The sequence below is a fragment of the Lepidochelys olivacea genome (assembly GCF_965140295.1).
Source record: "Lepidochelys olivacea isolate rLepOli2 genome assembly, chromosome: 1".
Lineage (NCBI taxonomy): Eukaryota > Metazoa > Chordata > Testudines > Cheloniidae > Lepidochelys > Lepidochelys olivacea.
The window spans coordinates 9,710,069-9,736,636 of record NC_140411.1 but is presented as its reverse complement, the minus strand read 5'-3'; the positions used below and the strand labels follow the sequence as shown (position 1 = coordinate 9,736,636).

The following is a 26,568-nucleotide window of genomic DNA, read 5'->3' as shown; positions in this document are numbered from 1 at the left end:
TTCATTGCCAGGCAGTCTCTGTGCAGGAGCTTGGAAGTTGTTGCAAAACTGAATTGTTGTCCTCCAGCCAGCTCTGCATACAGGACTGCAGCCCAGCCCAGCAGGAGACTGTTTAGCTCAAGCTCAGAACGGCACCAGGCACAGCTCCTGAATAAGGGGGGGAAGCTGACTCGCACGGCTATTCCAGAACAACTCCCTTGGTTGGCACTCAGCTGACGGAGAGCGACTTCACTCCAGAATAATGACTCCACTGGGGGAGCAGAGTAGAGATTCTGGACTGGACTATGCACCCAGGAGCTACTGTCCAACAGCTATGGCGGGCAGTGCCCACCCTAGCAGACCAGGCCTGACTGGAGAGAAGGTACACATTTTTAAATGGGGAGCGTAATTAACCTTTGGATCCATTTCCCAAGGGGCATGGTGGATTCTCCGTCACTGGCAATTTTAAAATCCAGACTGGCTGTTCTAAAATATCTTCTCTGGGGATTATTACGGGGGGCAGGTCTGTGGCCAGTGCTGTACAGGAGGTGAGGCTGGATGATCACACGCAACCCTTATGGATTTGAATCTATGACCTACTTTATTCCATGTGATTAGAACGTGTCACCAGAGGAGGCAGGTGCTTCCTTTATCCAGCCTAGTTTGTGTTTACATTGGCTCAGGGGGGAGGGTTACTTGCCCTTGGCTAGTCTATGGGTTTAGCATTGTGCAGGCATGTTCCAGGACAGTTGCGGGTGCGTAGGGGAGCAGGGCAAAGTTTATTTCTGCCCCTAGACGGGACAGAATCCTGCAGAAGTCGGCTTTAACCAGACACTCATCTAAACCCCCCTGAAGCCAAAGCATACCAAGGCTGCTGTCCAGAGGACCCCCTGGACAGCTAGAGTCATGCGTGTGGTCCCTGATAACTAGGGTTATCAGATAGCAATTGTGAAAAAACGGTGCAGGAGGTGGGAGGTAGTAGGTGCCAATATAAGAAAAAGTCCCCCAGAACGGGACTGTCCCTTTAAAAACAGGACAGATGGTCACCCTACTGCTACCAGTAGTTATGGGCAGTGTTTGAACCAACTCTGCACTGGCCCAGCCGCCCACTCTCTCTCTCAGTTTAGACAGAGGGGCCTAACTCCAAGCCAGCTGGTACCTCTGGCTGGGCCCAGCTGCACCTTTGCACCACTGGGAAGCAAGCGGTGGCAAGTGTCTATGTGTCAAGGAAGAGACGAGCACAGAGAGCAGGGCTGGGAGAGTTTATTTAGCCACAGTCGCAGACACAAGCTAGAGGGGCTCAGATTTCCAGCAACTCCCCATGGTGGTCCCCGGGGGCATCTGGCTGGCAATGTGGTGGCCAGCAGGGGGCAGGACTGTGTTCCCAAGCATTGCTCCGGTTCTACGGGCTGTAGGAAGTTGTGGGGTCTGCAGCCAGCACTGGGAGCATTAGCCATAGCAACACAGCGGGTCAGAGCCCAATCAGTCACTACGGGGCACAGAGACTCTGGTGCTGGCCAGGCACTGCCTGCGGCCCGGCTGGGCAGCACTTCCAGTTAGTTTTCTGCCAGAGCAGAGGCCGGGAACCGAGAGCCCTCCGGGATCTTGGCTAGGGTGGGGGAGCTCGAACAGAAGAGGAATTGGAGAGTGGCACAGGAGGTGGGAGAGACCTAGTCTCACAGCAGAACCGGCAGCTAGGTATGCAAGGATGGGGTGGCGATGCCTCTGTGCTCATACAGGGCCACGCCCCCAAAACTCAAATCACCCCCCCCCTCCACCCAAAGCCACAGAGAGGATGGTCCATTGGGCTGAAGCGGAGACACCAGGGCAGGCTGCGAGCCAGGGGAGGAGAGAGGACACTTGTATTTCCAGGGGGCGCAGAATGGCAGGGAAGGAGACAGAGCAAGGCTGGATGAGAGGATCCAAAAGCCCTCTTCTTCTCCTGGCAATTCTCGTCCCCCAAGGCATCCCAATGCCTTTCCCCTGCACCCTTCGCACCCTCCTCTCCCCTGCCTAGCCCCAAATATTTGCTGTCTTCCCTATGGGGTTTCTCCCACTCTGCACATTCAAGTGCAAAGACAGTGGCCAATCCTGTCGATGGAGGGCTGAGGGGCACCATCGTATCTCTGGTACCCAACAGAGGAAGTGCATCTAACCAACGAGTCACTGCATGTTCCAGAGCTCAGATCCCCAGGGACACGGCGGGATCTGCCCCCAGAGCCTGCTAGAAGAGAGGAGCGTGGCAGGAGAACACTGAGACAATAAAACCATGGAGTGAAGTTCAAGGGCAGGAGAGGATGGGGCAAAACTGGTTCTATTGCATCTTGTCCAGGTTAGAAGCAGCTGGACAGAATCCTGAATCATCTGCCGGCCAGAGCCCAAGGCAGGGCCGCAGGGTGGACACACTCCGCGCCCAGAGAAGAAATGCTTCCTATATAAGCCAGTGGAGCTGCCAGAGTCAGAGGCCATAGGTAGGGCCACCAAGCCCTGCTATTTCAAGACCCAAGGACCAGCAGCTCCCGGCTGCTCAGAGCAGGGACAGGAGAGCAGGAGGCAGGAGCAGCAGGACAGCCCATGGTGCAGGAGAGGCATCTCTCCCGTTCTCGGCGTAGTACTTGGCCACAGCCACGTTGGGGTTCCCATTGGCAGGGTCGAACCACATCTGGATGCAGCGCCCGCCGCCCCGGTGCTCCAGGGTGTATTTGTACGAGTTGGACCAGATCTTCTCGCACAGGTCCGCCGGCCGGGGAAAGACGTACTTGAACGGCTGGCACATGAAGCCGCGGGGGCACTGGTTGGTCCCTGGAAGGGGAGGGAGAGGGCAGCAGTGAGCAAGCTGTGGCTTGACACCATCTATGATGCCTTCCCCATCTCTGGCTGCTAGGCATCCGCCTGTCCGTGGCTACTGGCTGATCTGGCAATGGCCCAGCTGGCTTGTGGGAGAAACTGTCCTTCCCTATGAGGTGAAATTCAAGGGCTTGTAGCCACGTCACTCACCTCCTGGATTTATCCTAGAGTGGCTGTCTGGGCTCTCACCCCCCTGGGCTGGAGGGGCTTGCTTTTGTCTGAGCAACAAAGATAGACGGTTTAGTGCTAGTAAGAATGATACACCAAGAAGCACTGGGGTTGGGGGCTGGCTTCCTCCCAGACCTCCGCCAGTGCACTTTGATCCTTCTCCTAGGGAGTTCTGCTAACACAATATTCATGGATTCCAAGACCAGACGCAACCACTGGGATCAGCTAGTTTGACCTCCTGCATAGCAAGACAGTCCAGAGACCTGCCCCCAAATAATCCCTGGAGCCGAGCTTTCAGAACAAACAAACAGCCAAGTTTAATTTAAAAATTGCCAGCGGAGGCGACTCCATCATGACCCTTGGTAAATTGTTCCAGTGGTTAATGACTCTCACCATTAAAAATGTCCACCTTATTTCCAGCCTGAACGTGTCTAGCTTCAACTTCCAGCCATTGGACTGGGTTAGATCTTTCTCTGCTAGACAGACGAGCCCATTACTAAATAGCTGGTTCCCCACGTAGCTGCTTCTAAACTGTAACCAAGTTACCCCAACCTTCTCTCTGTTGAGCTAAACAGATTGAGCTCCTTGAATCTATCCCTACAAGGCAGGTTTTCTAATCGTTCATCAATCTCATGGCTCTTCTTGGACCCCTTTCCACTCAACATCCTTCTGGAACGGGAGGGTACCAGAGCTGGACCCAGGATTCCAGCAGCGGTCGCAACAGTGCCAAACACAAGAGGTACATAACCTCTCTGCTCCTACTCGAGAGTCCCCTGTTTAAGCATCTCAGGATCACATTAGTCCTGTTGGCCACAGTATCGGACTGGGAGCTCCTGTTCTGCTGATTATCCATGTCTGTCTACCCGCCTCCCCCCCACCGTCGTTCCAATCTTTTCCCTGGTCTCTGCTTCCCAGGATTGAGTCCCCACTGAGTGAATACGGCCGACAGTCTTTGATCCCAGATGTGTACATTTTTCTGTATTAAAACACATATTGATTGCCTGGGCCCAGCTTAATCGCTCTGTATCAGTGACGTGTCCTCTTCGTTATTTACCACTCCCCCAATTTTTCAGTCACCTGCAAACTTTGTCCGGGATGATTTCATTTCTTCCAGGACATGAATCAAAAAGTTTAGTAGAGCAGGACCAAGAACCAATCCCTGCGAGACCCCACTGGGAACACACCCGCTCAGCGATGATTCCCCATTGACAGCTCCATTGCGAGACCTGCCAGTTAGCCGGCTTTTTATCCACGCAACGGGTGCCGTGTTCCAGCCCACTCCTCTCCACCTTTCGAACCCAGCTGGGGATAGCACAGAGACCAGAGGAGACTACAGCCCTCAACCCCTCACTCCCAGGACTGCTCTCCGGACGCCAGCCCTCAGTCTGTAGCCAGTCAGAGGGCTGCTGTCGTCAAGGGCAGAGAGAAATATGAGCCCCTTTTCCAATCAGAAGCTCCTGAACCCACCCAACAAGATGTGACCCCATCCGCTAGCTGGGGCCCTTGCTCCAGCCACCCCCCAGCCTGCAGCAGCCTGGCTCTGCCCTGCAGCGTGCTTAGGGTTGCCAACTTTCTAATTGCACAACAAAACTGAATGCCCCTGCCCCGCCCCTTCTCCAAGGCCCCGCCTCCTGCTTGCTTCATCCCCCCCCCCCCTCCATCGCTCGCTCTCGCCCACCCTCACTCACTTTCACCGAGCTGGGGCAGAGTTTGGGGTATGGGAGCAGGGTGAGGGCTCCGGCTGAGGGTGCGGGCTCTGGGGTGAGGCTGGGGATGAGGGGTTGGGGTGTGGGAGGGGAGTGCGGGTTCTGGGGTGAGGCTGGGAATGAGGGGTTGGGGTGTGGGAGGGGAGTGCGGGTTCTGGGGTGAGGCTGGGGATGAGGGGTTTGGGGTACAGGAGGGGGCTCTGGGCTGGGGCTGAGGGGTTGGGGTGTGGGAGGGGAGTGCGGGTTCTGGGGTGAGGCTGGGGATGAGGGGTTTGGGGTACAGGAGGGGGCTCTGGGCTGGGGCTGAGGGGTTGGGGTGTGGGAGGGGAGTGCGGGCTCTGGGGTGAGGCTGGGGATGAGGGGTTTGGGGTACAGGAGGGGGCTCTGGGCTGGGGCTGAGGGGTTGGGGTGTGGGAGGGGAGTGCGGGTTCTGGGGTGAGGCTGGGGCTGAGGGGTTGGGGTGTGGGAGGGGAGTGCGGGCTCTGGGGTGAGGCTGGGGATGAGGGGTTTGGGGTACAGGAGGGGGCTCTAGGCTGGGGCTGAGGGGTTGGGGTGTGGGAGGGGAGTGCGGGTTCTGGGGTGAGGCTGGGGATGAGGGGTTTGGGGTACAGGAGGGGGCTCTGGGCTGGGGCTGAGGGGTTGGGGTGTGGGAGGGGAGTGCGGGTTCTGGGGTGAGGCTGGGGATGAGGGGTTGGGGTGTGGGAGGGGAGTGCGGGTTCTGGGGTGAGGCTGGGGATGAGGGGTTTGGGGTACAGGAGGGGGCTCTAGGCTGGGGCTGAGGGGTTGGGGTGTGGGAGAGGAGTGCGGGTTCTGGGGTGAGGCTGGGGATGAGGGGTTTGGGGTACAGGAGGGGGCTCTGGGCTGGGGCTGAGGGGTTGGGGTGTGGGAGAGGAGTGCGGGTTCTGGGGTGAGGCTGGGGATGAGGGGTTTGGGGTACAGGAGGGGGCTCTAGGCTGGGGCTGAGGGGTTGGGGTGTGGGAGGGGAGTGCGGGCTCTGGGGTGAGGCTGGGGATGAGGGATTTGGGGTACAGGAGGGGGCTCTAGGCTGGGGCTGAGGGGTTGGGGTGTGGGAGGGGAGTGCGGGTTCTGGGGTGAGGCTGGGAATGAGGGGTTGGGGTGTGGGAGGGGAGTGCGGGTTCTGGGGTGAGGCTGGGGATGAGGGGTTTGGGGTACAGGAGGGGGCTCTAGGCTGGGGCTGAGGGGTTGGGGTGTGGGAGGGGAGTGCGGGTTCTGGGGTGAGGCTGGGGATGAGGGGTTTGGGGTACAGGAGGGGGCTCTGGGCTGGGGCTGAGGGGTTGGGGTGTGGGAGGGGAGTGCGGGTTCTGGGGTGAGGTTGGGGATGAGGGGTTTGGGGTACAGGAGGGGGCTCTGGGCTGGGGCTGAGGGGTTGGGGTGTGGGAGGGGAGTGCGGGTTCTGGGGTGAGGCTGGGGATGAGGGGTTTGGGGTACAGGAGGGGGCTCTAGGCTGGGGCTGAGAGGTTGGGGTGTGGGAAGAGTCCGGGAGGAATGTGGGTGAGGGAGGGGACTCTAGGCTGGGGAAGGGGGTTGGGGTGTGGGAGGGGCACAGGGTCCTGGTGGTGCTTTCCCTGGCTCCCAGGAAGTGGCCGCCAGGTCCCTGCAGCCCCACGGCTCATGGGCAGACAGGGAAGCTCCGCGCGCTGCCCTCGCGCCTGCAGGAGCCACCCCCGCAGCTCTCATTGGTCGCAGTTCACGGCCAATGGGAGCTGCGCTGCCAGCACTCAGGGCATGGGCAGCCCATGTGCCTCGGGGCCACAGGGACCTGGCAGCTGCTTCCGGGAGTGTGTGGAACTGGGGCAGGTAGGGAGCCTGCCTTAGCCCCAGGCCCCCACTGCCCCATCGACCGTACTTTTAACGGCCCGGTCGGCGGTACTGACTGGAGCCACCGGGGCCCTTTTCAACCTGGCATTAGGGTCGAAAACCAGATGCCTGGCAACCCTAGGCGCTCTGCGTGGGGTGGGTTTGCTCTTAGCCGCTCACTGACCCGAGGTCCAGTTCCAGCCCTTGTGCCAGTTCTCTTTGCAGGTGACGGCGTCCTTGCAGTCCTCCCACCACTGCTCGCAGTCCTCCTTGCACAGCGGGACGTTGAGGATCCTCTCCCGGCGCCAGCTGGTATCCGCCTGCCAGGACCCGGGGCTGTGAGCATCAGGGGGCAGCTCTGGGCGCCCAGGGGGCAACAGTCACCCCCAAGCCGCCCCAGGGAGCAGGGGTTACACACATGCTCTCCCCCACCCCCCCCGATATAGCACCACTGCACGGAGCCAGTGCGCGTCCCAGCAGAACCAGGCCCAGGCCCCAGGGGACGGGAGAGCCTCACAGCAGCCTCCCCGCACACCTGAGCTGCAGCACCCACAGTCCAACGGGGATCCCGTGCAGAGCACCCCAGCTCGGTGTCCAGCAGAGCTCCTCTGCTCCCAGCCAGGGGTTTGGAAGAAGCCAAGTCAATGCAATCTCTAAGACTGCATCCCCCCCATGCACCCAGTACGAGCCCCATCACGCCGGGACAGAGGCAGCCTGTTGGAGTCCTGGAGCGCAACTGTACTGGTGGGACCCGAGAGGTCCATAAAACACAAGGGAGGTTTTCTTCATGGCAGCCACCTGCCCCCAGGAGCCTTTGGAGGAGATTGTCCTACCCTCATGCAATGGGCCCCAGCTGGATACAGGGTCACTAATTGTCAGGGGGAATTGAACCCGGGACCTTCAGCACTGCAAGCACATGTCTCTACTGCTTGAGCTGAAAGAGTGACTCCTCTAAGCAGCCCGCTGTGAGTCACTGGGACCCGCCACTAGAGGGAGCCGTGAGCACATGCACCAAGCCAGCCTGCTCTCCCGCCCGCAGCGCCCAGCCCAGCGCCCCCTGACCTGGTGGATCCAGGGCCCCAGGTTGGGCGAGCACTCGTACAGACACGTGTCCTGGATGAAGTGCTGCTTGCACTTGTCTGGCATCACCCCGCAGTGGTCCCAGTTGAAGCTGTACAGGTAGGACTGGTCCTGGTGAGCCTCCATGCTGGTGTTGGCCGTGCAGCAGGCGTTGTCTTTCCACGGGACACACTGTGAACACAGCAAGGGACGGGTGCGCAGGGGACTCCGGCCGCTCGCGCCCGGGGGGAAGACAGGATGCTGTGGATGCAGCAGCATCACCGGCCTCCAGTGCTGCACGGCGGGACTGCTCCTGCAGAGGCCAGGCCCATGGTGGGGATAGCATTTTGCCCTTCTGCCTGAGGCTCTCAAAGCACTTCACGCAACCAACGAACGGGGGGTCCACGCCTAGGATACAGGGAGTGTGACGGGTGGGTCCGCTCATGCTGCTCACCCTGCGGGATCAGCAAGGGGTGGGCTTGGTTTCAGAAGGACAAAGTGGCCCCTGTTGCCTGGTTTGCGTGGGCTGGTTTTGCTACCGCAAGACAGCCAGGTCCAACGCTGCAAGGTTTGGGGAAAGAGGTGGGGGGGAAGGCACGCCCAATCGGACAGTGTCAGTGAGGGCCGGATCCTGCAGCCCATCCAGGAGTCACCTCGCGAGACTAGCCCTATGGGAGAGGGCCACAGAGCCCGGCCCCGTGAAAACAGTCTTGGTGCATTGCAAACACATTCCCCCTAGCACACTTGGCTCCCCCAGGCACCGTCTGCTAAGCCACCAGTCCCGAGTGGGAAGGAACAAGCCTGCACTGGAAGGGACGACAGGTCCGGGTGACTCAGTTATTCGTCACCCAGCGCCCCAAGGGGCGTGGCATCAGCCTGACGTGTGTCACTGGGCCAGCACTGCCTTACCTGGCCATGCAGCGCCCCCTCCGGGCCTGGCTGGGTTTTGTGGTGCTTGGCATCCATGCACATGTTCAGCACCGATTCCTTCGCAGCACTGGCCAGGCAGGCAGCCAACAGCCCCAGCACGGCCCACCGGGCTGCCATCTCCCTGGGACCAGAGCGAGGGCGGGGTGGAAGAGAAGACACATTAGAGCAGGTGCCCAGATGTGACTTTGCTACCCTGGTTGAGTGCACACTATGCCAACAGCTCCCCACGTAAAAGCATCAGTGTTAACATGCTACCGCAGGGGTGGGGAACCTATGGCAACTCTCCGTGCCGCAGGCTGGAAGCCCCGAGCTCTGCGCCCCATCCCCCCCCAGGGCTGGAGCCACGAGCACCGGCTTGCCCCGCTGCAGGAGGGAAGCTGGGGTTGCCAGGCCGTTAAAGGTCCGGTCAGCTCTGCACAGCTCCCAGAAGTGACCCGGCATGGCCCTGCAGCCCCATGGCGCTGGGGCCATCAGGGAAGCTCTGCGCACTGCCCATGCCCCCAGCACCGGCTCCGCAGCTCCCATTGGCTAGGAACCGCGGCCAATGGGTGCTGTGGGGGCAGCGGCATGCACAGAGCCCCCTGACCCCTCTGCCAGGGGCTGGACATGCCGGCCACTTCTGGGAGCAGCACAGATCCAGGGCAGAGCCTCCCTTAGTCCTATTGCGCCACCGACCAGAAACCACCTGAGGTAAGCGCTGCTCGGCTGGAACCTGCACCCCAAACTCCCTGCCCCAGGTCGTAACACCCTCCCACACCCTAACTCCCTCCCAGACCCCACACCCTGACCTGCACCCCAACCCCTGCCCCAGCCCTGAGCCCCCCCTGCACCCTAATTCCCTCCCAGACCCTGCACCCAGCACCCCAACCCGCTGCCCCAGGTCAGAACCCCCTCCCTCACCTTAATACCCTCCGAGACCCCACTCCCCGACCCACACTGCCTGCCCCAGGTTGCAACCCCCTCCCACACCCTAACTCCATCCCAGACGCCACACCCCCACGTGCACCCTAACCCCCTGGCCCAGCCCTAAGTCCCCTACCACATCCTAACTCCCTCCCAGACCCTGCACCCCAAGCCCCTGCCACAGCCTGGAGCCCCCTCCTGCACACTGAACCCCTCATTTCTGGCCCCACCCCAGAGCCTAGGGGAAGCTCTGAGCCACCGCGCGCCCTGCAGGGCTGTGTGTGGCCTGTGACAGATTTTTTTCTGTGGGTCAGTGGCCCCCGATAGACAAAAGGTTCCCCACCCCTGTGCTGCAGCCTGGTGCTCTACGAAAACCCAAGAGAGAGAGACCACGAAGCTACTTGCTGGCAGGTTTTATATCCTAGGCACCTCAGTGAGACACAAGTGATGCACCCACCTTTTTGACTTCTCGTTTGTCTTGAAAGTCTCAGTAGATGCTCTGGGCTGACCACCCACAGTCTCGCCTCAAGAGTTGCTGGTCTCCACCCTAGTTATGAGCTCCTCTCCACCCACCGCCCACCTAGGGGTGTATTCATTCCATTCCATTCCCTCTGTATTACAGCACCAGACACTTGCTCCTGGTTGCATAACCTGACCCTTGCCCAGAGATTCACAGGGTTGAGCGCCACTGGGTTTGAGCCAGTGGATTCCTGGCCAGCTGCTGTTCGCCAGTATCAGAGCCAGCCAAATCTCTTTCTGAACATTAGCATGTTCAGCTGTGCAGCCCGCTGTGAGGTAGGGGCGAGTCTCCTCCCAAAGCTGGGGAAAAGATTAAGCACAGACGCTGACCGTCAGCTTTCCCACGGGCAGGTCTTTGCACAGACTCTATGCACTGCAGATTGTTACCCTATACAAATTCATAGTCATGCCTGTAACCTTCAGCTCCAACTTCCCCGCCCCGGCCTTTGGGCTAGGAGAGAAATCAGTCAGGCCCCAACACTTCTTCCTGTGGCATTACCCCTGTCACAGATGGGGACACTGCTTAATGCATCTCAGTGCTCTCGAAACGCAGGCAACCATAGCACGAGACTGGAACCCCTCAAGCTGACACAGGGGGAGAAGCAGAATTTGTAAATCATTCAGCCCTTGTGATCACCTGCTGTATAGCACAGGCCAGAGACCTGCCCTGAATTAATTCCTGCTTGAACAAGAACAGATCTTTCATAAAAACAGCCAGTCTGGGTTTAGAAGTTGCCAGTGATGGAGAATCCACCATGACCTTTGGTAAATTGTTGGAATGGTTAGTTACCCTCCCTGTTGTAAATTTACGCTTTATTTCCCGTTTGAATTTATCTTCTTCAACTTCCCCAGCCATTGGACTGTGTTAGCCCGTTCTCTGCTAGACAGAAGAGCTCTCTATTATTACATTTCTGTTCCTCATGTAAGTACTTGGGAACCAATCAAGTCACGCCTTAGCATTCACTTAATTAAACTAAACAGATCTAGCTCCTGGAGTCTCTCTGTGTGAGGCAGGTTTTCCTGTCCTTGAGTCACTCCTGGGGCTTTTCTCTTAGCGAGCTCTAATTTATCAATCAGTTATTCTAGTAGCCCTTTAACTGGGGTGGGGAGGGAAACTAAGTCACTACCTTACACCTAGCACTGTCTGGTTACTGTTACCTTCCATTCAGCTGGGACAGGGAACCCAGACTAGTCAGTTACACACTAGCATAATGTTATGCTGTAAGGATCACAAGCCAGAAGAACATGTGAAACTCACAGAAGACAGTTCGCAGGGGAATTTTAAAGGGAAAGAGTAAAAATTATTTCTTTTCATTTTCGGTTACTGGCCTCTGCATACCCTGAGCTAGTTTCTACAGCCCTTTGAAGGCAGACAATAGAAGACCTGAGAGCAACGCTATTAGATTGCCCCCTCTCCTTTTTTGAAAAAAAAAAAAAATATATATATATATATATATATATTTGTCAGGTTCCCCTTTTTCTGCATTAAGTGATTTCCTTCATCTTCAGGTACTAGCCTATAAACTACAGATTAAGGGCCACCTCCCTACAACAGGCTTATATGCCTAAAAGCTCCCCATATGCAAAGCACAGGAACAAGGCATACATAGCCTGCAGTTTGGAAGCAACTTCCACCCTTGTAGATGCAAAAAGCATTGTCAAAGCTAATTACATTTACACCTAAACTCTAGACATAAGACACCAGCCAGCCTTGATCACAACAGAAAAACACATTAAAACATCAGGGGAACATACCTTACAGAAAGGTCAAACCAAACAAATTCTTCTCAGTAGCTTCAAGCAACTGCTTAGCAAAGCCGCTATGCCTCTGGAGTTAATACCAAAGTTCCCCAGTTCTGAACGCTTTTGAGCAACTGGGGTGCTGTGGTTAACAAGGCTTAGTTTTAATCTGCGCTCATTACCTTCAGAGTTAGTAACAGACAAGGAGCTCGGTGTGTTTGCCTGGAGGGCAGCCTAGTCCCAGAAGAAGATAATTCAGCTCTTCATTTCAAAGGTCAGATGTGTGATCAACCTTTGGCCAATGATTATAAAGAGAGTCTAAGCTCCTGGGCACTTTTCCTTTGCTCTGCATCTCATGTGAGATAAAGGAGTCACAGGACTTCTTGCTCAAGCACCTTCCTTCTAATCTTTCAGTAAATAACCCACTCACCTGAAGACTGTACCTAGCCTGTGTTTGCATCGACCTGGGAAGCCCCAGTACAGATCAGAGAGCCTTGCTGTGGGGAGGTGTTGTAGCACAGTAGGACTCATACACTGTCACCTGCCAGAGCTGCGATGTGAAACCAGGACTTCTACAGCCTGGGCCAGGCCAGGCCAGGCCAGCCCCCTGGGCACTAGGCCATATTGCATCTCTCCCAGCTACTCTGTGGACACCACTTCGAATCCCTTGGATACACTGTAGTCACATAATGGGGAATACATGAGGCCCAGTGAGCTAGGCATTAGAGCCCCGGACTGACTGACGGGCAGGCTGGCCTGCTCACCTTTGAGCTCTGCGTGAGGAAAACGCCATCAAAGCAAAAGCGGTTCTGGTTATCTTCACTCCAGAGATGTTACCACACAAGCAAAAGTACCTGATAAAGTGACAGGAGTAATTCACTCGGAGAACTTCAGGGCAATCACTGCAGCTGATTACAGAGAAGGGATTTGCTGAAAGCTATGTTTCCATATGTAACCCTTCTGCCCGTCAGAGTTGGCACAACAAGGGCCGGGTTCAGTATCTAGGGGGTCCGTTCCAATAGCAGAGAAACTGGGGATCCCACAGCAGCCAAAGTGACCATCTAGGCGGGGTGGGTGTGCAAATGAGATCACCCCCTGGAGTTCTTTTCCACAACCCGCCACGACTCGCCACCAGATGTCAGGGTAGAGCTCATCCTGTCTCCGCTTCCACATATACAGGAATTGGGATAATCAGAGGACAAGTACAAGCTGCCCCCGGGTAAGCTGGTTGCGTAGTGTCTTCAGGGAATGCAGCTCATCCTGCTTTTTCTTCCCAGTAAAGTCCCACTCTCTGCTATATTTTTTGGTGTGTCAGTCCTTTGCCAGGGTTAGTTTTATTTTCCTTAATGGTCTCTGGCCACTGGGCTTTACGCTCCTGGCCAGCTAGCAATATTGCTGATCTTCTCAAGGGCAGCACCCCCTGGATGTCTGGCAAGGGCGGCTCGTCAGCCCAAGCAAGTGAGGTGCAGCCCACCCAAGAATTCCCAAAAGCCACAACATCCATTTCGCATGTTCGCTTGTTTTTAATTGACTTGATAAATATCGACAGATTTAAGGGCAAATTCGGGGTGGATTTCAATGTCACAACTCACTCTCTGCAGTAGCCAAATGCCACTCCCCAAAATTCAAAGCATGTGGGGCTGCGTGAGGTGCAAATCTTGGTATAGCACCTCTCGTAGTTGCCTTGTTACTGTGGCAGTTCACCACGCCCAGGAGTCACTTTATCGGGGCGCTGCTGCGTAACCACGACTTGGTGAGCCATGGCAGGATTGCAGCAGTTAAGCCTGGGCTGCATAGAGTTTGCAGTGGGCAGGGATGGGGCTGGCACGTCCTCAATGGGCCCCATGCATGGGCAAAAGGAGTTGATGCCAACACCCCGGGGCCACCTCATGCTCCCCCAGCCACGCCAACTTGAGTAGCAGCGGCAGCTCCTGCTTCCAGGTCTGCCTGCTGCTTCTTCCTTCTAAGTAGCTATTACATTATTCATGGGGGGGGGGGGATCGGTATTTTGTGATTTGTTCCTCACCTGTCAAAAAAGCCAGGCACCATCACAGTTGGCATAGTGAGGAGTCACACGGGTGCCGGAAACGAAGGGACGAGGCATGAGCCACCCCCCAGGGGCACGGCTGGTGACAATTTGGTGGCTCTGGCTGCATCGCTTCTGACCTGGGGGTGACTTTGTGAAACTGTGTCACGAAATGACTGGGTTGTAGAAAACCTCCCTGCCTGGGCTGTAGTCAGTCATTGGCGGCGTGTACATGTGGTCTTTCAGCGTGCTGCCCTAGCTCTGCGCAGACAGCCGACGCGGCACACCTCGACCAAACGGCCTAATAAAACCACAGATCCGTTTCAGTAGCGAAGGCGCCTGGCCGGGTCTATTATTGATGACACATGGTCCTAGTATCCTGTCGACTCTACAGAACCACTGAGCCATGTATGCCCGTTACAATGGACCAGCCCTGTGAATGGTGGGACTTTCCATTCCCGCCAGGCCAGACAAAGACACCCCCTCTGAGACCTCTTTATACCTCGATACAAACAAGTTAAGTGTTGCCTCTCTGATGCAGTTAGTTACCACCCATCACCTTGTACGTGTTGGTTCAATGAGAACATTTCTATCCATCACCCTGTCATCCTGACCTTATCTTTAAGAGGGGTCAGCATGTTCCTGTTATCTTTGAGGAGTGTGTTTGTACCGTATTAGGTATCGGGGTGTTCTGGTACCACACTGCTGGAATGTGCTTGCGTGAGTGGTGTGACGTTCCCCTGGTGTTATCTGGACCGGTGATCTGCTAGGTCACTCCAATCCTTGACGCTGGGAGCCAGGCTTACCCTGCTTTGCTGCGAGAACCCCCACTCCTGGGCTGGTCACGCACAGCCTCTGGCATGTAAGCTGCTCCCAGTTACGTGAGTGAGCACTTTTGGCCAGCCGCTGCTTGGATTGTGCAACCAAATGACACTAGCCAATATCTCCAGTCCCAGACACAACCCTAGGAAGCTCCATCTTGCAGTGTCCAGTTATGCCTGCTGGACGCGGCAAGCTTACATGAGTTTGTCAATTTAACAAAGAAATTGATATGCACCTGGCTTGTTATCCCAAGAGGAGTCTCCGACATGCTTCAAATCAAACACACTGCTTCAGGTAGAAGAAACAAACAAATTTATTAACCACAAAATATAGATTTTAAGTGATTAGAAGTCAAAAAACAAGAAGTCAGATTTGGTCAAATGAAATAAAAGCAAAACGCATTCTAAGCGGACCTTAACACTTTCAATGCCCTTTCAAACTTAGATGCTTCTCACCACAGGCTGTCTGGTTGCCCTTCAACCAGGCTCTCCCCTTTGATCAATGCTTCAGTGGCTTGGTAGTGGTGTCTGTAGATGGAGGTGAAAAAGGGAGGAAGAGCCTGGCAAACATCTCTCCCTTTTATCATGTTCTTTCTTCCCTCCTGGCTTTGCCCCCCCCCCCTTCAAAGTCAGGTGAGCATTACCTCATCACAGTCCCAAACTGACCAAGGGAAGGAGGGTGACTCACTCGAGAGTCCAACAGATCTTTTGTTGCTGCCTAGGCCAGTGTCCTTTGTTCCTGTGAGGCTGGGCTGGGTTGGGTTTGTCCCATACCTGCCCTGATGAGGTGTAAATTGCCCTTCTGCTCTTGGAGAGTTTTGCCTGGGCTTGTTTTAAGCCATGAGGACACATTTTCAGCCTCATAACAAACAAACAAAAAAAATTACAACCTATAACATTACTATGACAGCAATGCTCAGTGCATCATAAGCCTTCCGAAGACACCTGACATGACTAATTTTTGCACTGGATACCACACAATCATATTATAAGGATGACCGTGGGGGTGCTGGGTGTCCCCCCCTGAAGGTACAGAGCATCACAAGTGGCCTGTGCTTAGCACTTCTCAGGAATGTTTGTGTTTTTGCAATACCAGCCTTGTTCTTGCCAGGTTCTGTGAACTTGCAAGCAGGCATGTTTTATAACAGGGCCTGACTTCTGCTCACAGCCTGACTCTTACGACCTTTGCTTCATAGCAGCAGGGCTCGATCCCTACTTTAGTTCAAACGTTGGGCCTCATACTGGGTCTCTCACACCGGGCCTCATGTCTCAGGCTCTCTTTCCACTAGACTGGGATCTCCCAGGAGTTAGCAGGGCTGCGTCAGGCCAGAGACAGGGGCCCAAACCACTGCACCATCCTGCCTCATCCCAGCTGTCCACCGCGGGACATTCAAGCCCCACAATCATCTCACGGGAGTAAAGAGCATTCTGGACAAGACACCATCCCCTTAGGCATCGTGCCTTCCTAATCTTGCAAATCCAGTGGGGCTGCCCGAATCTGAAAGGACAGCACTGTAAACCCCATGGGCCTGTTTCTGTCCGAATGAGCCAAGGTATTTATCCATAACTAGCCCGGATTGTCAAAAGCACTTTATTAACTGACGGATCTCCAACACCCGCCCGGGAAGTAGGGAATACAGCTCCTTGCTCATGCCGAGCTCAGTAGACCACGACTCTCTGGGTGCACCTGGCTCACTTGCATCTGAGCGCACCAGGTCTCAACACAGTCCACGCCCTCTGCACACAAGCCACCAGGCGCCAGCCACGACGAACTTTTACCATGTCCCCGGATTGCCGTGTTACAGCTCCCCAGGGCCCTGACGGGGGTGCACTGCACAATCGCCTTGGCCCCGGGCCGTCGGCGGAGCGCGCTGGTATTTTCTGGCAGCCGTAACGTTTTGCTGGGGTTGGCTACGGAACAGAAAAGGAACTTAGCCGAAGTCAGAAAACACCGTTAACTCTTTCACTGGCCAACCGCTGCTCGGTGGCAGCCCCCGTGGCGATGAATAAAATACCACCTCTAAAAGACCAGCGGGCCGCCCAGCTCCTGGTGGAGGCCGCTCAGGCCCGGGCCACAGGGCGGGCAGGGACCTCAGGGGGCCTCCAGCCCCCGGCTCGGAGCAGGACCCGCCCCCAGCGAGTGTCAGGCCGGGCCGGCTCACAGCGGGCTCCCCGGGAAGGATAATAACCGACGGGGCGCGGCACAGCGGGCTCAGGCCCCGGCTCTGAGGGCCACCAGCGGCGACCCTCACCGTGGCCTCGTGAGGAGCGAGGCAGAGCAGGGCTCGGAAGGGCCCGAGGTCAAAGCTCGGCGCGGCTGCTGGCCGGCGGCCAGGTCACCGCCCCCTGCCTCAGTTTCCCCATCTCTCACGGCGCGGGGCGGGGGAATTCCTGCGCGCGGGAGCGGCCCCCCCGCGCCGGGACTGTAACCCCGCCTCACAGCGCCCCCGTCACGCGCAGCGCGGGGGGAGGGGCGGGCCCCAGCAGCCCCGGGGGGCGGGACCTGCCCCACTTCCGCCCGCCGGTGCTGCCCCTGACAGGCGCTTCCGGCCCCTCCCCCGCCCGCGGACCCGAGTTGAGCGACGCAGCCCGAGGAGGGGCGGGGCTCAGGCCTGCCACAGACACGCCCCGCCGGCGGGGGTGGGGGGGGGCCACTCGAGCAGACTGGAGGGGCGGGGGACGCCATTTCTCGCTACACTCACGGCGCCTCCCCGAGCACGGCGCATGCGTGAAAGGAGGGGCTGCCGACTCCCACCCGGTCACTTCCGGCGCGCAGGAGGATATACTTCCGGGTCACGCAACCCTTCCCCCCCCTCCTCCCCCCGGCAGCGCTCCCGGCCCAGCAGCTCTGGTGTCCGGTGAGTGGAGCCGGCACGTGCCGCTCCGCGTGACCCACGCGCGGCTCCGGAGCGGACCCGGAAGCCCCGACGCCCCGCCCCGCCCCCCCCCCGGGTGTGACCCGCCATGTCCACGCTCTTCCCCTCGCTCTTCCCGCGCGTCACCGAGTCCCTCTGGTTCAACCTGGACCGGCCCTGCGTGGACGAGAACGAGCTGCAGCAGCAGGAGCAGCAGCACCAGGCCTGGGTGAGCCGCGGGGCCCGGGGACTCCGCCCGCCCCGCCCGCAGGGGCTCCCCGGGGAGGCCCGGAGCCCTGGCTGCCGGGGCGCTTCTCCTGAGGCGGGGACCGATTCCGGTCTGGCTCTGCCCGCCGGGCCCCCCCCCGCCGCCGCCCCCCGGCACCCGGCGCGGTTCCTCCCCTGCCTTGGGGTTTGCCCCCTTCGGAGCTCCGCGCTCCCGGCTGGGTCTCTCCCCTGCTCTGAGCAGGCTGCCCCGTGCGGCGGTGGGTTCTGGGCCGTTACCAGCGGCTACATTTTAAAAAGTATTTCGGTGTCCAGGGGGTTTTTCAAACGGATCTAGGTGCCCAATTCCCCTTGATGGCACTGGGGGGGGGGGTAGGAGCCCTGAGGGCTTTTGAAAATCCCACTAGGTGCCTTTAAAATATTTTAAACCAGTGTCACTCATGGCTCATGTCCTTACTTTAAGCAAACAAATCATAACATGACCATGAAGCTAGTGACTGTAACTGAGCTGATGGTCACTCAGAGGACACGGTCAGATCAAGGGTTTTACACAACCTACAATCAACAGGAGCGTCTGTGGCTATTTTTAATTCAGCTGATAAGTCTGTGGTTTCGATCAGCATTAAATGTTCCCTTACAGCGTTTGCAATCCAAATAGCATAGCCTTATGTTGGTCCATGAATCCAGTAATAAAACTGACTAGCTTCATTTTCATCATCCTGCCTGAGTGAAATGCCAAACTAAAAAAAAAAACACAGCATCATAGCACGATAAAAAGTGAAGGCCAGGGTTCTCTCATTGGGTTCCTGATGCATATGTCAGAGTACGATTGAGGTGCCACAATTCCTGTTTAAAAGGAGGTTTAATGATCTGCAGAGGTGATATTAACATGCATTTTTAAATTCAGATTCTTTTAATGATTCATGATAACAAGAAGGATGATGCCCAACATCCTGGAAGCCGGGAGCTGCCTCCTGTCTGTCAGCTTTGCTCTCTGCTCTGGGCAAACTCTGCATGGCAGCAAGGAGGAGTCGGAGCTGAAGCTGCCATGAGTGGAGGCTGTGGGGAAGTTTTGGGGCTGGCTCCCACTCGCCACCCTAACAGTGCGTGCTACCCAAGTGCCCCTGCCCATGTAGCCCCAGGGAGGGTAGTGGGGAGCAGAGACTGGAGCGGGGATCAGGGGGCTGCCCTGCAGGGAGCGGGAGCAGCCAGGCTCTGCTGAGCAGAGCTACCAGCATTTTACCTACCTGCTGGCGTGCACAGTCATTCCTTCTGCTTTTGCTGAAGTCCAAAGTGTTACTGGCCTCAGCCCACAGATTCACCAAAATCTGGCTGTGCTCTTGTTACCAGGAAGCAGCTCCCTTTGCAAAAAAGCTTTTTCTGATTGGTCTCTCTTAGTGTACTTGCAGACTGTTGAGATAATGGGTTAATGCAAATAGCAGGAGTTCAGGTCAGCAAAGGGAAGTGTGGGTTTCCTTTGCAACAGAGAGCAATAGACAGCTCCACAGATTGTCGGCATAAAGAGGACTAAGGAAGTTTCTCCAGGGAACTCTGGGATACATCCGGAGGACTTCTGGGACCCGAGTCAAGCCAGTGCCATGTGCTCACAGGAAAGCAATAGAGCTCGGACCCTGCGTCCCAACTTAAAATGGGATTGGACCCTCCAGCCCTGCAGGGTCCTGGGACCCTAGGTTCAAGCCTCAGGGTTAGCACAATTGGTGTGTGGACGCAAGGGGGATTCGGCTTGAGCCAGGCTGAAGCCTGGTTTACGCTGCTTTGTAGACATACCCTTGGGGAGCTGCGCCAATGACAGCAATGCTGGGAAAGGTACTATGGGTACAGCCCAACACTGATCAGCACCTTGGGACCAGAAAGGTGTTGAGAAACAGGAAGGAGTTCAGACAGACCTACAAAGGCCAAAGTGGGATTGCTCTGTGAAGGGACTTGGGTGCAACGATGCTTCTTGAGGCAGATGGGAGAACCATTGCAAAGATGTTCAGGAAAACTCTGAGACGGAGCTGTGACAGGCCCTGGAGCAGTCTCCAGAGGGATGCGGCGATGTATTACAAAAGCCAGGGATTACAACGGTGGAAGCGTCATTGCCCGAGTCACTTCCAACTAGACTGTTCAGAGCATTGGAGAAGTGACTCGGGACTAATCCTGCTCTGGCCTAGGGGAGCTGGGATACCTAATAGGGCATTTCCCCCTCTAATGTTCATCATCCTTTTTCCAGAGCTCTAGATCGCATACAGCCAAGCCTAGATTGCAGATTTTAGACCCTGCTCCCACGGAGCCGTCTTAAAGTAGAGCAGGGAGCAGAATTCCTTGTGCTGCATTGGAGCAAAATGCCTTCTTGCTTGTGGGCAGCCAGCGTCACGGTTTAGTGGACAGAGCTGAGAGTCAGGAATTCCTGGGTTCTAACCCTGCCTCCTTCTGTGGCTTCTCTTTGCTTCAGTCTCTGCATTGGCTAGAACATGCTTAGCAGGGTTGGGAGACCTCGAAGGATTGTGCTGCAGCAAGGGGCGTCCGTGATCCAGTGCTGAGCTGATCTGCAGAGCTGGGCTGCAGGGAGAGCCCTCGTTCGGATGAGATGTACAATCAAGGCCCTGGTCGCTTGTGGTCTTTATATTCCCCCTGGCAGTTTTAATAAGAGTTGTTTTGTGAGCCCCAGGGCCTGTGGGTAATCTCTAGTGTAAATTCAGCCTGTGGTTTCAGTTGCAAACAGTCTTCTCTACTTGCTGGCCTAAGCACATAACACAAGGCAACTTTTTAAGCAGCTGCCACCCAGAAGTGGCTGCATTTCAGCGGCAGGTGAAGTGATCTTTCTCCTTGAATCTTTCGTGACCCAAGAGCTGCAGATTACTTAGCAATTGGCATAATGGATCAGTCAGTTGCTCCATCTACTCTGGTGTCCTGCCTCTGCCAATAGCCACTTCCGGATGCTTTAAAGGAAAGGGTATAGACCAGAGGTGGGCAAACTACAGCCTGCGGGTCACATCTGGCCCACAGGACCGTCCTGCCCATCTCTGAGCTCCTGGCCTGGAGGCTAGCGCCCGGCTCCTCCCCCGCTGTCCCCCTTCCCCCGCAGCCTCAGTGCGCTGCACCACCGGCCCACCGCTCCTGCTGGGCAGTGCGGTGGCGCGGCTGCGAGCTCCTGCCACTCTGAGCGGTGTGGTAAGGGAGTGAGGAGGGGTTGGATAAGGGGCAGGAGGTCCTGGGGGGCAGTCAGGGGACAGGGAGCAGGGGGGGTTGGATAGGGGGTGGAGTCCCGGGGGGCGGTTAGGGGCCAGGGGTCCCAGGAGGGGGCTGTCAGGGGACAAGGAGCAGGTGGGGGGGTTGGATGGGTCAGGGGTTCTGAGGGGGGCAGTCAGGGGGCGGGAAGTGGGTGGATAGAGGGCGGGGGCCAGGCTGTTTGGGGAGGCACAGCCTTCCCTACCTGGCCCTCCATAAAGTTTCGCAATTCCAAAGTGGCCCTTGGGCCAAAAAGTTTGCCCACCCCGATATAGACTTATTGTGCAATACGTTCCTGGGGAAAACCAAGGCTGGTTTTTATCCCCCTACGACGCTTGATGTGCAGGGTACTGTACTGAGGCATTGTGTAGCATCAGCTTTTTCGGACTGACTTTCCTCTGTCTGTTTTCCACCCCCAGCTGCAGAGTATTGCCGAAAAAGACAATAATTTGGTCCCTATAGGAAAACCTGCCTCTGAGGTAAGAATCCTGACACCCTTTTTCTGTGCTGTAGGGTTTTGGTTGTTAAGAAGGGAAGACCAGGATCTGGAGGTTGTGCGGTTAACAATGCAGTGTGCTGGGTTTTTAACTTGCTAAACAGGTGCACATCACTTCCTGCTGAGGATTCTGGGTAGTGTAGTCCAGTGGAGCGCTCACCTGTGCTGAGTACTATGACTACGGCCCGTGACATTATTTTTATTGTTTGGTTTTTTTGCCGGGGGGGAGGGGAATTTAGTGTTGTTCCATTTTACCCATGTGGAGGCAGGGGAAATTGGGGCCTGCCCCTGGGGGGAGGTGGGAAGCCCTGAGGGGGCAGGGCACTGGGTCTTGCGTGGTGGGGAGAGACCCAGGGGGGTTGCAGGGCAAGCCCACCCCACAGCAGCGCCTCCTGTCCTGCTTGACTGGGCCCGGCTCCCTGCTTGGAGCATTGCAACACGGCCCACAGGGTCGCAGTGGCGCCCGGGGTCAGCACCGCCGAGGTTTGGCCCGGCCGCCCCTCCGTTGTGATGACGATGGGGTGGCCAGGCCAAATTTGAGTGAGTGGCGCTGCAGCCCTGTGTACCTGGGCGCAGTGTCGGGCCCAGCCCCTTGGGAAAAGACCTGCCTCTGCAAATGAGTGAGTTTGTTTTATTTTGTGTTTGTTCCTATTTGCAAAAAAAACCCGGGGCCCTAACTACAACTAGAGCTGCCAACAGATGGCGGTGGAACGCTCTGTTCATGGGTGACTGCCAGGGGCTCCTTGGGGTCAGCTCAGCTCCAGTTAGAAGCTCCCAGTGATCTGGAAAATGCCGAGACCCTCCTCTCCTACCTCCGGCTGGGAGCACCAGGGAGGCCACACGCTCAGCCCACAAGGTGGAGGGGTTCACTGTATTCCCGCTAGCCCCCTCCTCTGGAAAGGAGGTCTCCATGAAGCGAGACCCTGGCAGGGAAGGGGGCGAGATTCCCGCTAGGAAGCAGGGTGAATGGGAAGTGATCTGCTGTACTCGGCGACTCTCCTGCGTTCGTTAGTGGTGCGGTTCCTCTGGGGGTTTGCTGCTGAGTGGGGAGGGAGTGTCTCCAGTCCCGCACCAGGGGAGGTGAGCTGGTAGGGTGGGGGTGGAACTACAGGCTGTGGGAGATCTGTGGGCCCCAGTGTGTGGGTACGTGAGCCGGGAGGGAGAGTGCTGCGGGAGCTGAGGGCACTGGGTGCTGGTGCAGGGGGTGCTGGGCCAGAGGATGGGTTAATCCCTAGGGTTGGGGGAGGGAAAGCCAGGCCATGGGAGGCAAGAGCTGGGGGAATGGGGCGTGAGGGCCGGCTGTGGAGCGGTGCTGCAGGGGGCTGACAGCTGTGGGTTACCCTGGCGTCTGCAGCATTACGATGAGGAGGAAGAGGAGGATGACGAAGACGATGAAGACAGCGAAGAGGATTCTGAGGACGACGAGGACATGCAGGACATGGACGAGATGAACGATTATAACGAGTCCCCGGATGACGGGGAGATCAATGAGGTATGTGGGGGTGGGGCCTGGTGGACCTCAGCAACCGAGCCACGCTCGCATCCACAGATCCCAGTACGTGGGGACACACGCAGAGAGGTGGCTGGGGAGCGCCACACCACCTAACTACCTCCATCCCCCAGCAGGGAAAGCAGCAATACCCAGGGAGGCTCCTTCTGGGGAGCAGGACAGGTCAATCTGAGAGTTTCCCTAGCACCCTGCACCCCACATGGGAACGAGCCTGCCTGATCATCCAACCCCAGCTCCAGTCTCTGTTCCTGACACTGGGCTTTTCCCCGGTGGAACAGCCTGCACAGATCCCTCCCCAGTGCCTCATAGGACACCCACCCCCCGCCCCATCGCAGGGGTCTCCAGGCAGCCTCCTCTCACTTTCTCAGCCCTGCTGGCAGATCTCTCCCCCCTGCTGTGGGAGCTCTGGCGGGAGCGCTCCAGGGATTGGTATTATTTCCAGAGACCGGTAGTAAGGCCGAGCTGTCTCGGTGAGTTTTCCAGTCACCGCCCAGGAGCTGGGGAATATCACTGTCCCAGTCTGACAGACAGAGGCACAAAGATGCTGACTTGTCCCAGGTCACTTAGCAGTGGAGTTGAGTATAGAATCCAGGAGTCCTGCCTCCCATTTCCCTTCTCTCCCTCCCACAACACATCCCTTCCGAGAGCCAGCCTGCCTGTGGGCTATCCGCTGGGAGTGGACTCGCGAAAGATGAGGGATTATCCTTCCTGTGTCATTTGCCCAAGGTGGACATGGAAGGAGCTGAGCAAGACCAAGACCAGTGGATGATCTGACCCAGCTACATCTTGACCAGGTTAAAGGCTGCTGGCGTCCGCTGGAGCTGAAGGAGGGTAGGAGAACTCTCCCTTCTGGCTTGGCATTGCCTACAGGCATCAGATGGGACGGCTCGTCAGTGCAGGGTCTGATGGACAGCAGCACTTGGAAGCCCTGGTTAGGGAAGTGTCTCCACTGCCGTCTGTCTCGTGATTATTTTGTGAACGGTGCGTGGAACAGAATCTGGCTCAGCCTCTCGCCCCACAACGGAGCCAGCTGGAGAGAAGCTTTCGGTCTCTGCACCTGCCCATGTGCCGTGTCTGTGCCAGGGCAGCTACTGTTAACATACAGCTCTACATGGGATCACGGGACGGCCAGGGTGGGACAGAGCAGCTGGGGCTGGCTTTGTGCGTCTCTGGCTCTCACAGAAATTTGGGGTTTTCCAATAAATAACACTTCAAAACAATTTTTGAGGTTTTTTATTAGTAGTATTACAGTAGCACCTAGAAGCCCACCCAAGATTAAGGCCCCAGTGTGCTATACGTATATTTAGTAAGACAATCTGTCACTTCATATAAAGGGGAGCCTCCCTGCATAGTGCCAGTGACCCAGGGAGCAGTTCTCATTTCATTCCTAGAGTGACTCATCAGAGAGCAGTTTACCAAGCCCAGTGTAACGTCAGACAGCTCAGTTCTATCGTGCTGGGCCCAGGAAGTCCCCGGCGACCAGGCAGTTTAGCTCAGAAATAAGTGGCCTGTCAGTGACTTTGTTACAGTCCAAATAACAGACAAAACCAACACGTTTCTCATGGGTTGGCTCGCACGGTCACATCTGGTCAGCAGCCTTTGCAGTCAGGATGCCCTGAGATAGGCCCCAATTGCCGTGAGGCAGGAGCAAGGTGCATGAGTTGTGTATATATGGGTGTGATGTTACATCCCATATTCTTAACAGAAATATGGTTATGATACGAATATGGTATACTACTAGATACTTTATGCAAGATGGGTCTCATACGATATCATTGGAAAGGTCATAATTTACTGAATGTGTGTATCCAATTTGTATACGTGTATCGTTGTATCGGAAGCGGGGAATATTGACCATGAAGCCAAACAATGTTAGTGGTTGGTTGAGGAAATGCACACAAGGATTACCCCAGGAACTGTGTGCAATAGAAACCTCTCAGAGAGAGCTTGACACAATGGGAACTGTTTAACCCTGGTCAGGTAGCTCTACACAATGGAAAGCGTTTGACCCAGGTCACAGCAAAAAAGCTTTCCAGTAAGTAGGGGGAAGATATAAAAGAGGGACAATGACAACATGAGGGGTCCTCACTCTGTCTACAACAACTCAGTTGAAAACACCTGAGGAACAAAGACTGAACTGTGAGAAGTGATGGTCCCAGGCTAAGAGCTTTAGTCTGTGTAAGAAAACCTGGGAAAGCCCAGGCAACTTTGTGCCTTAAGAATCTGCTAGCCTGTTTATCACTCAGGGTGAGAATTTGTTAATTTGTATCCTACCTGTCTAGTGTGTTAAGGATGTGTGTTAAGCTCAGTCTGTGGCTTTTGTTTATTTACTCAGGTAATCTGCTTTGTTCTTTTGCTATCTCTTTAGCCACTAAAGATTTACCTTTTGTGCCCGTCACAATGGGCCCCAGTAATAAAGCTCACTTTGGGATCTACTTGGCCCCAAAGGCAGGTGTTTAGCTCCATCCATTAGAGAGGATGGGGAGAGACACCAAGGTTGGCTCCAGACCCAAAGCTGGGGGGTGGATGGATGTGGGGCTGGGTTGGTCCTGTCTCAAAAGGCTCACTAGAGTGTGCAGAAAATGCTTAGCACTTAGCCAAAGACTTCAAAGGGCTTTCAGTGGCAGCGCAGTGGGTAAGGTACTTATCTGCCTCAAGTTAAGAACATAAGACTGGCCATCGTGGGTCAGACCAAAGGTCCATCTAGCCCAGTATCCTGTCTTCCAACAGTGGCCAATGCCAGGTGTCCCAGGGGGAATGAACAGAACAGGTAATCGTCCAGTGATCCATCCCCATTGCCCATTCCCAGCTGCTGGCAAACAGGCTAGAGACACCATCCGTGCCCATGCTGGCTAATAGCCATTGATGGACCTATCCTCCATGAGTTTATCTAGTTCCTTTTTGAACCCTGTTACAGTCTTGGCCTTCACACCATCCTCCGGCCAGGAATTCCACAGGTCGACTGTGCGTTGTACGAAAAAATACTTCCTTTGGTTTGTTTTAAACCTGCTGCATGTTAATTTCATTTGGGGACCCCTCATTCTTGTGTTATAAGAAGGAAAAAATAACACTTCCTGATTTACTTTCTCCACGCCAGTCATAATTTTATAGACCTCTATCATATCCCCCCTTAGTCATCTCTTTTCCAAGCTGAAAAGTCCCAGTCTTATTAATCTCTCCTCATACAACAGCCCTTTCATACCCCTTATCATTTTTGTTGCCCATTTCTGAACCTTTTCCAAGTCCAGTATACCTTTTCTGAGATGGAGCGACTACATCGGCATGCACTAGTCAAGATGTGGGAGTACCATGGATTTATATAGAGGCAATATGATATATTCTGTCTTATCTATAAGATACAATAGTATTTGAGCTCATCACGAGCCATAATGGATTTATCCTCACACACCCTAGGCACAGCAGTGCAATTATCCCCATTGTACAGAAGGGGAACTGAGGCACGGGGAAAGTGGGACCTAGTCCAAGCAAGTCCATGGTAGAGCAGGAAATTGAACTCAGCTCTAAGTCCCAAATTAGCACCCCAACCCCTGGACCATCCTTCCGCACTGTAGGAGCTTAGCACCTTCCATCTACGATAGATCAGTCCATATTTCACTCTAAACTCTGCTGTGTATCACCATCTCCTGTGGTCACAGTTAAGGTTACAGGGTGATATTTTGGGACTTATTTAAATATTGTGGCTGAAGGGTGAAGTGACTTTTAAAGCCTGAGAGA

The 26,568-nt window shown here is 55.8% G+C and overlaps 2 protein-coding genes and 1 long non-coding RNA gene across 5 annotated transcripts; 1 reads left to right on the top strand and 2 right to left on the bottom strand.

The window, feature by feature from the left end:
- Nucleotides 1-1,227: 1,227 nt before the first annotated feature.
- Nucleotides 1,228-11,949, bottom strand: LOC311514294 (folate receptor alpha-like). 3 transcript variants are annotated; one of them, XM_084616774.1, is made up of 5 exons: nt 11,852-11,949; nt 8,487-8,628; nt 7,581-7,769; nt 6,703-6,838; nt 1,228-2,781 (listed from the first exon to the last, which is right to left on the bottom strand). In XM_084616774.1, the coding sequence occupies exons 2-5, from the start codon at nt 8,622-8,624 to the stop codon at nt 2,507-2,509; spliced, it is 738 nt and encodes a 245-aa protein (XP_084472900.1). In that variant the 5' UTR covers nt 8,625-8,628; nt 11,852-11,949; the 3' UTR covers nt 1,228-2,506. The 3 variants fall into 3 exon arrangements, with proteins under 3 accessions (XP_084472900.1, XP_084472899.1, XP_084472901.1); XM_084616773.1 differs by having other exon boundaries at nt 11,685-11,935; XM_084616775.1 differs by lacking the exon at nt 11,852-11,949 and adding an exon at nt 9,868-10,259.
- Nucleotides 11,950-14,806: 2,857 nt separating this feature from the next.
- Nucleotides 14,807-17,143, bottom strand: LOC311514544. Its single transcript, XR_014709901.1, has 2 exons — nt 16,769-17,143; nt 14,807-16,427 (listed from the first exon to the last, which is right to left on the bottom strand). It is a non-coding gene; the product is annotated as an uncharacterized lncRNA (long non-coding RNA).
- A 178-nt stretch (nt 17,144-17,321) lies between these two features.
- ANAPC15 (anaphase promoting complex subunit 15) lies at nt 17,322-24,053 on the top strand. The gene is made up of 4 exons (XM_084629289.1): nt 17,322-17,600; nt 21,247-21,306; nt 22,678-22,815; nt 23,560-24,053. Exons 1-4 carry the CDS (start codon nt 17,481-17,483, stop codon nt 23,605-23,607), a joined length of 366 nt encoding a protein of 121 aa, XP_084485415.1. The 5' UTR covers nt 17,322-17,480; the 3' UTR covers nt 23,608-24,053.
- The last annotated feature ends 2,515 nt before the right edge of the window (nt 24,054-26,568 follow it).

Excerpts from the sequence above, each read along its gene's own strand:
- LOC311514294 (XM_084616774.1), bottom strand. The coding sequence starts at position 8,624 with ATGGCAGCCCGGTGGGCCGTGCTGGGGCTGTTGGCTGCCTGCCTGGCC. Across the intron at positions 7,770-8,486 it reads AGGGGGCGCTGCATGGCCAG|TGTGTCCCGTGGAAAGACAA; the intron begins GTAAGGCAGTGC and ends CTGTGTTCACAG. Across the intron at positions 2,782-6,702 it reads GGGCTGGAACTGGACCTCGG|GGACCAACCAGTGCCCCCGC; the intron begins GTCAGTGAGCGG and ends CTCCCCTTCCAG.
- ANAPC15 (XM_084629289.1), top strand. The coding sequence starts at position 17,481 with ATGTCCACGCTCTTCCCCTCGCTCTTCCCGCGCGTCACCGAGTCCCTC. Across the intron at positions 17,601-21,246 it reads AGCAGCAGCACCAGGCCTGG|CTGCAGAGTATTGCCGAAAA; the intron begins GTGAGCCGCGGG and ends TTCCACCCCCAG. Across the intron at positions 22,816-23,559 it reads ATGACGGGGAGATCAATGAG|GTGGACATGGAAGGAGCTGA; the intron begins GTATGTGGGGGT and ends CATTTGCCCAAG.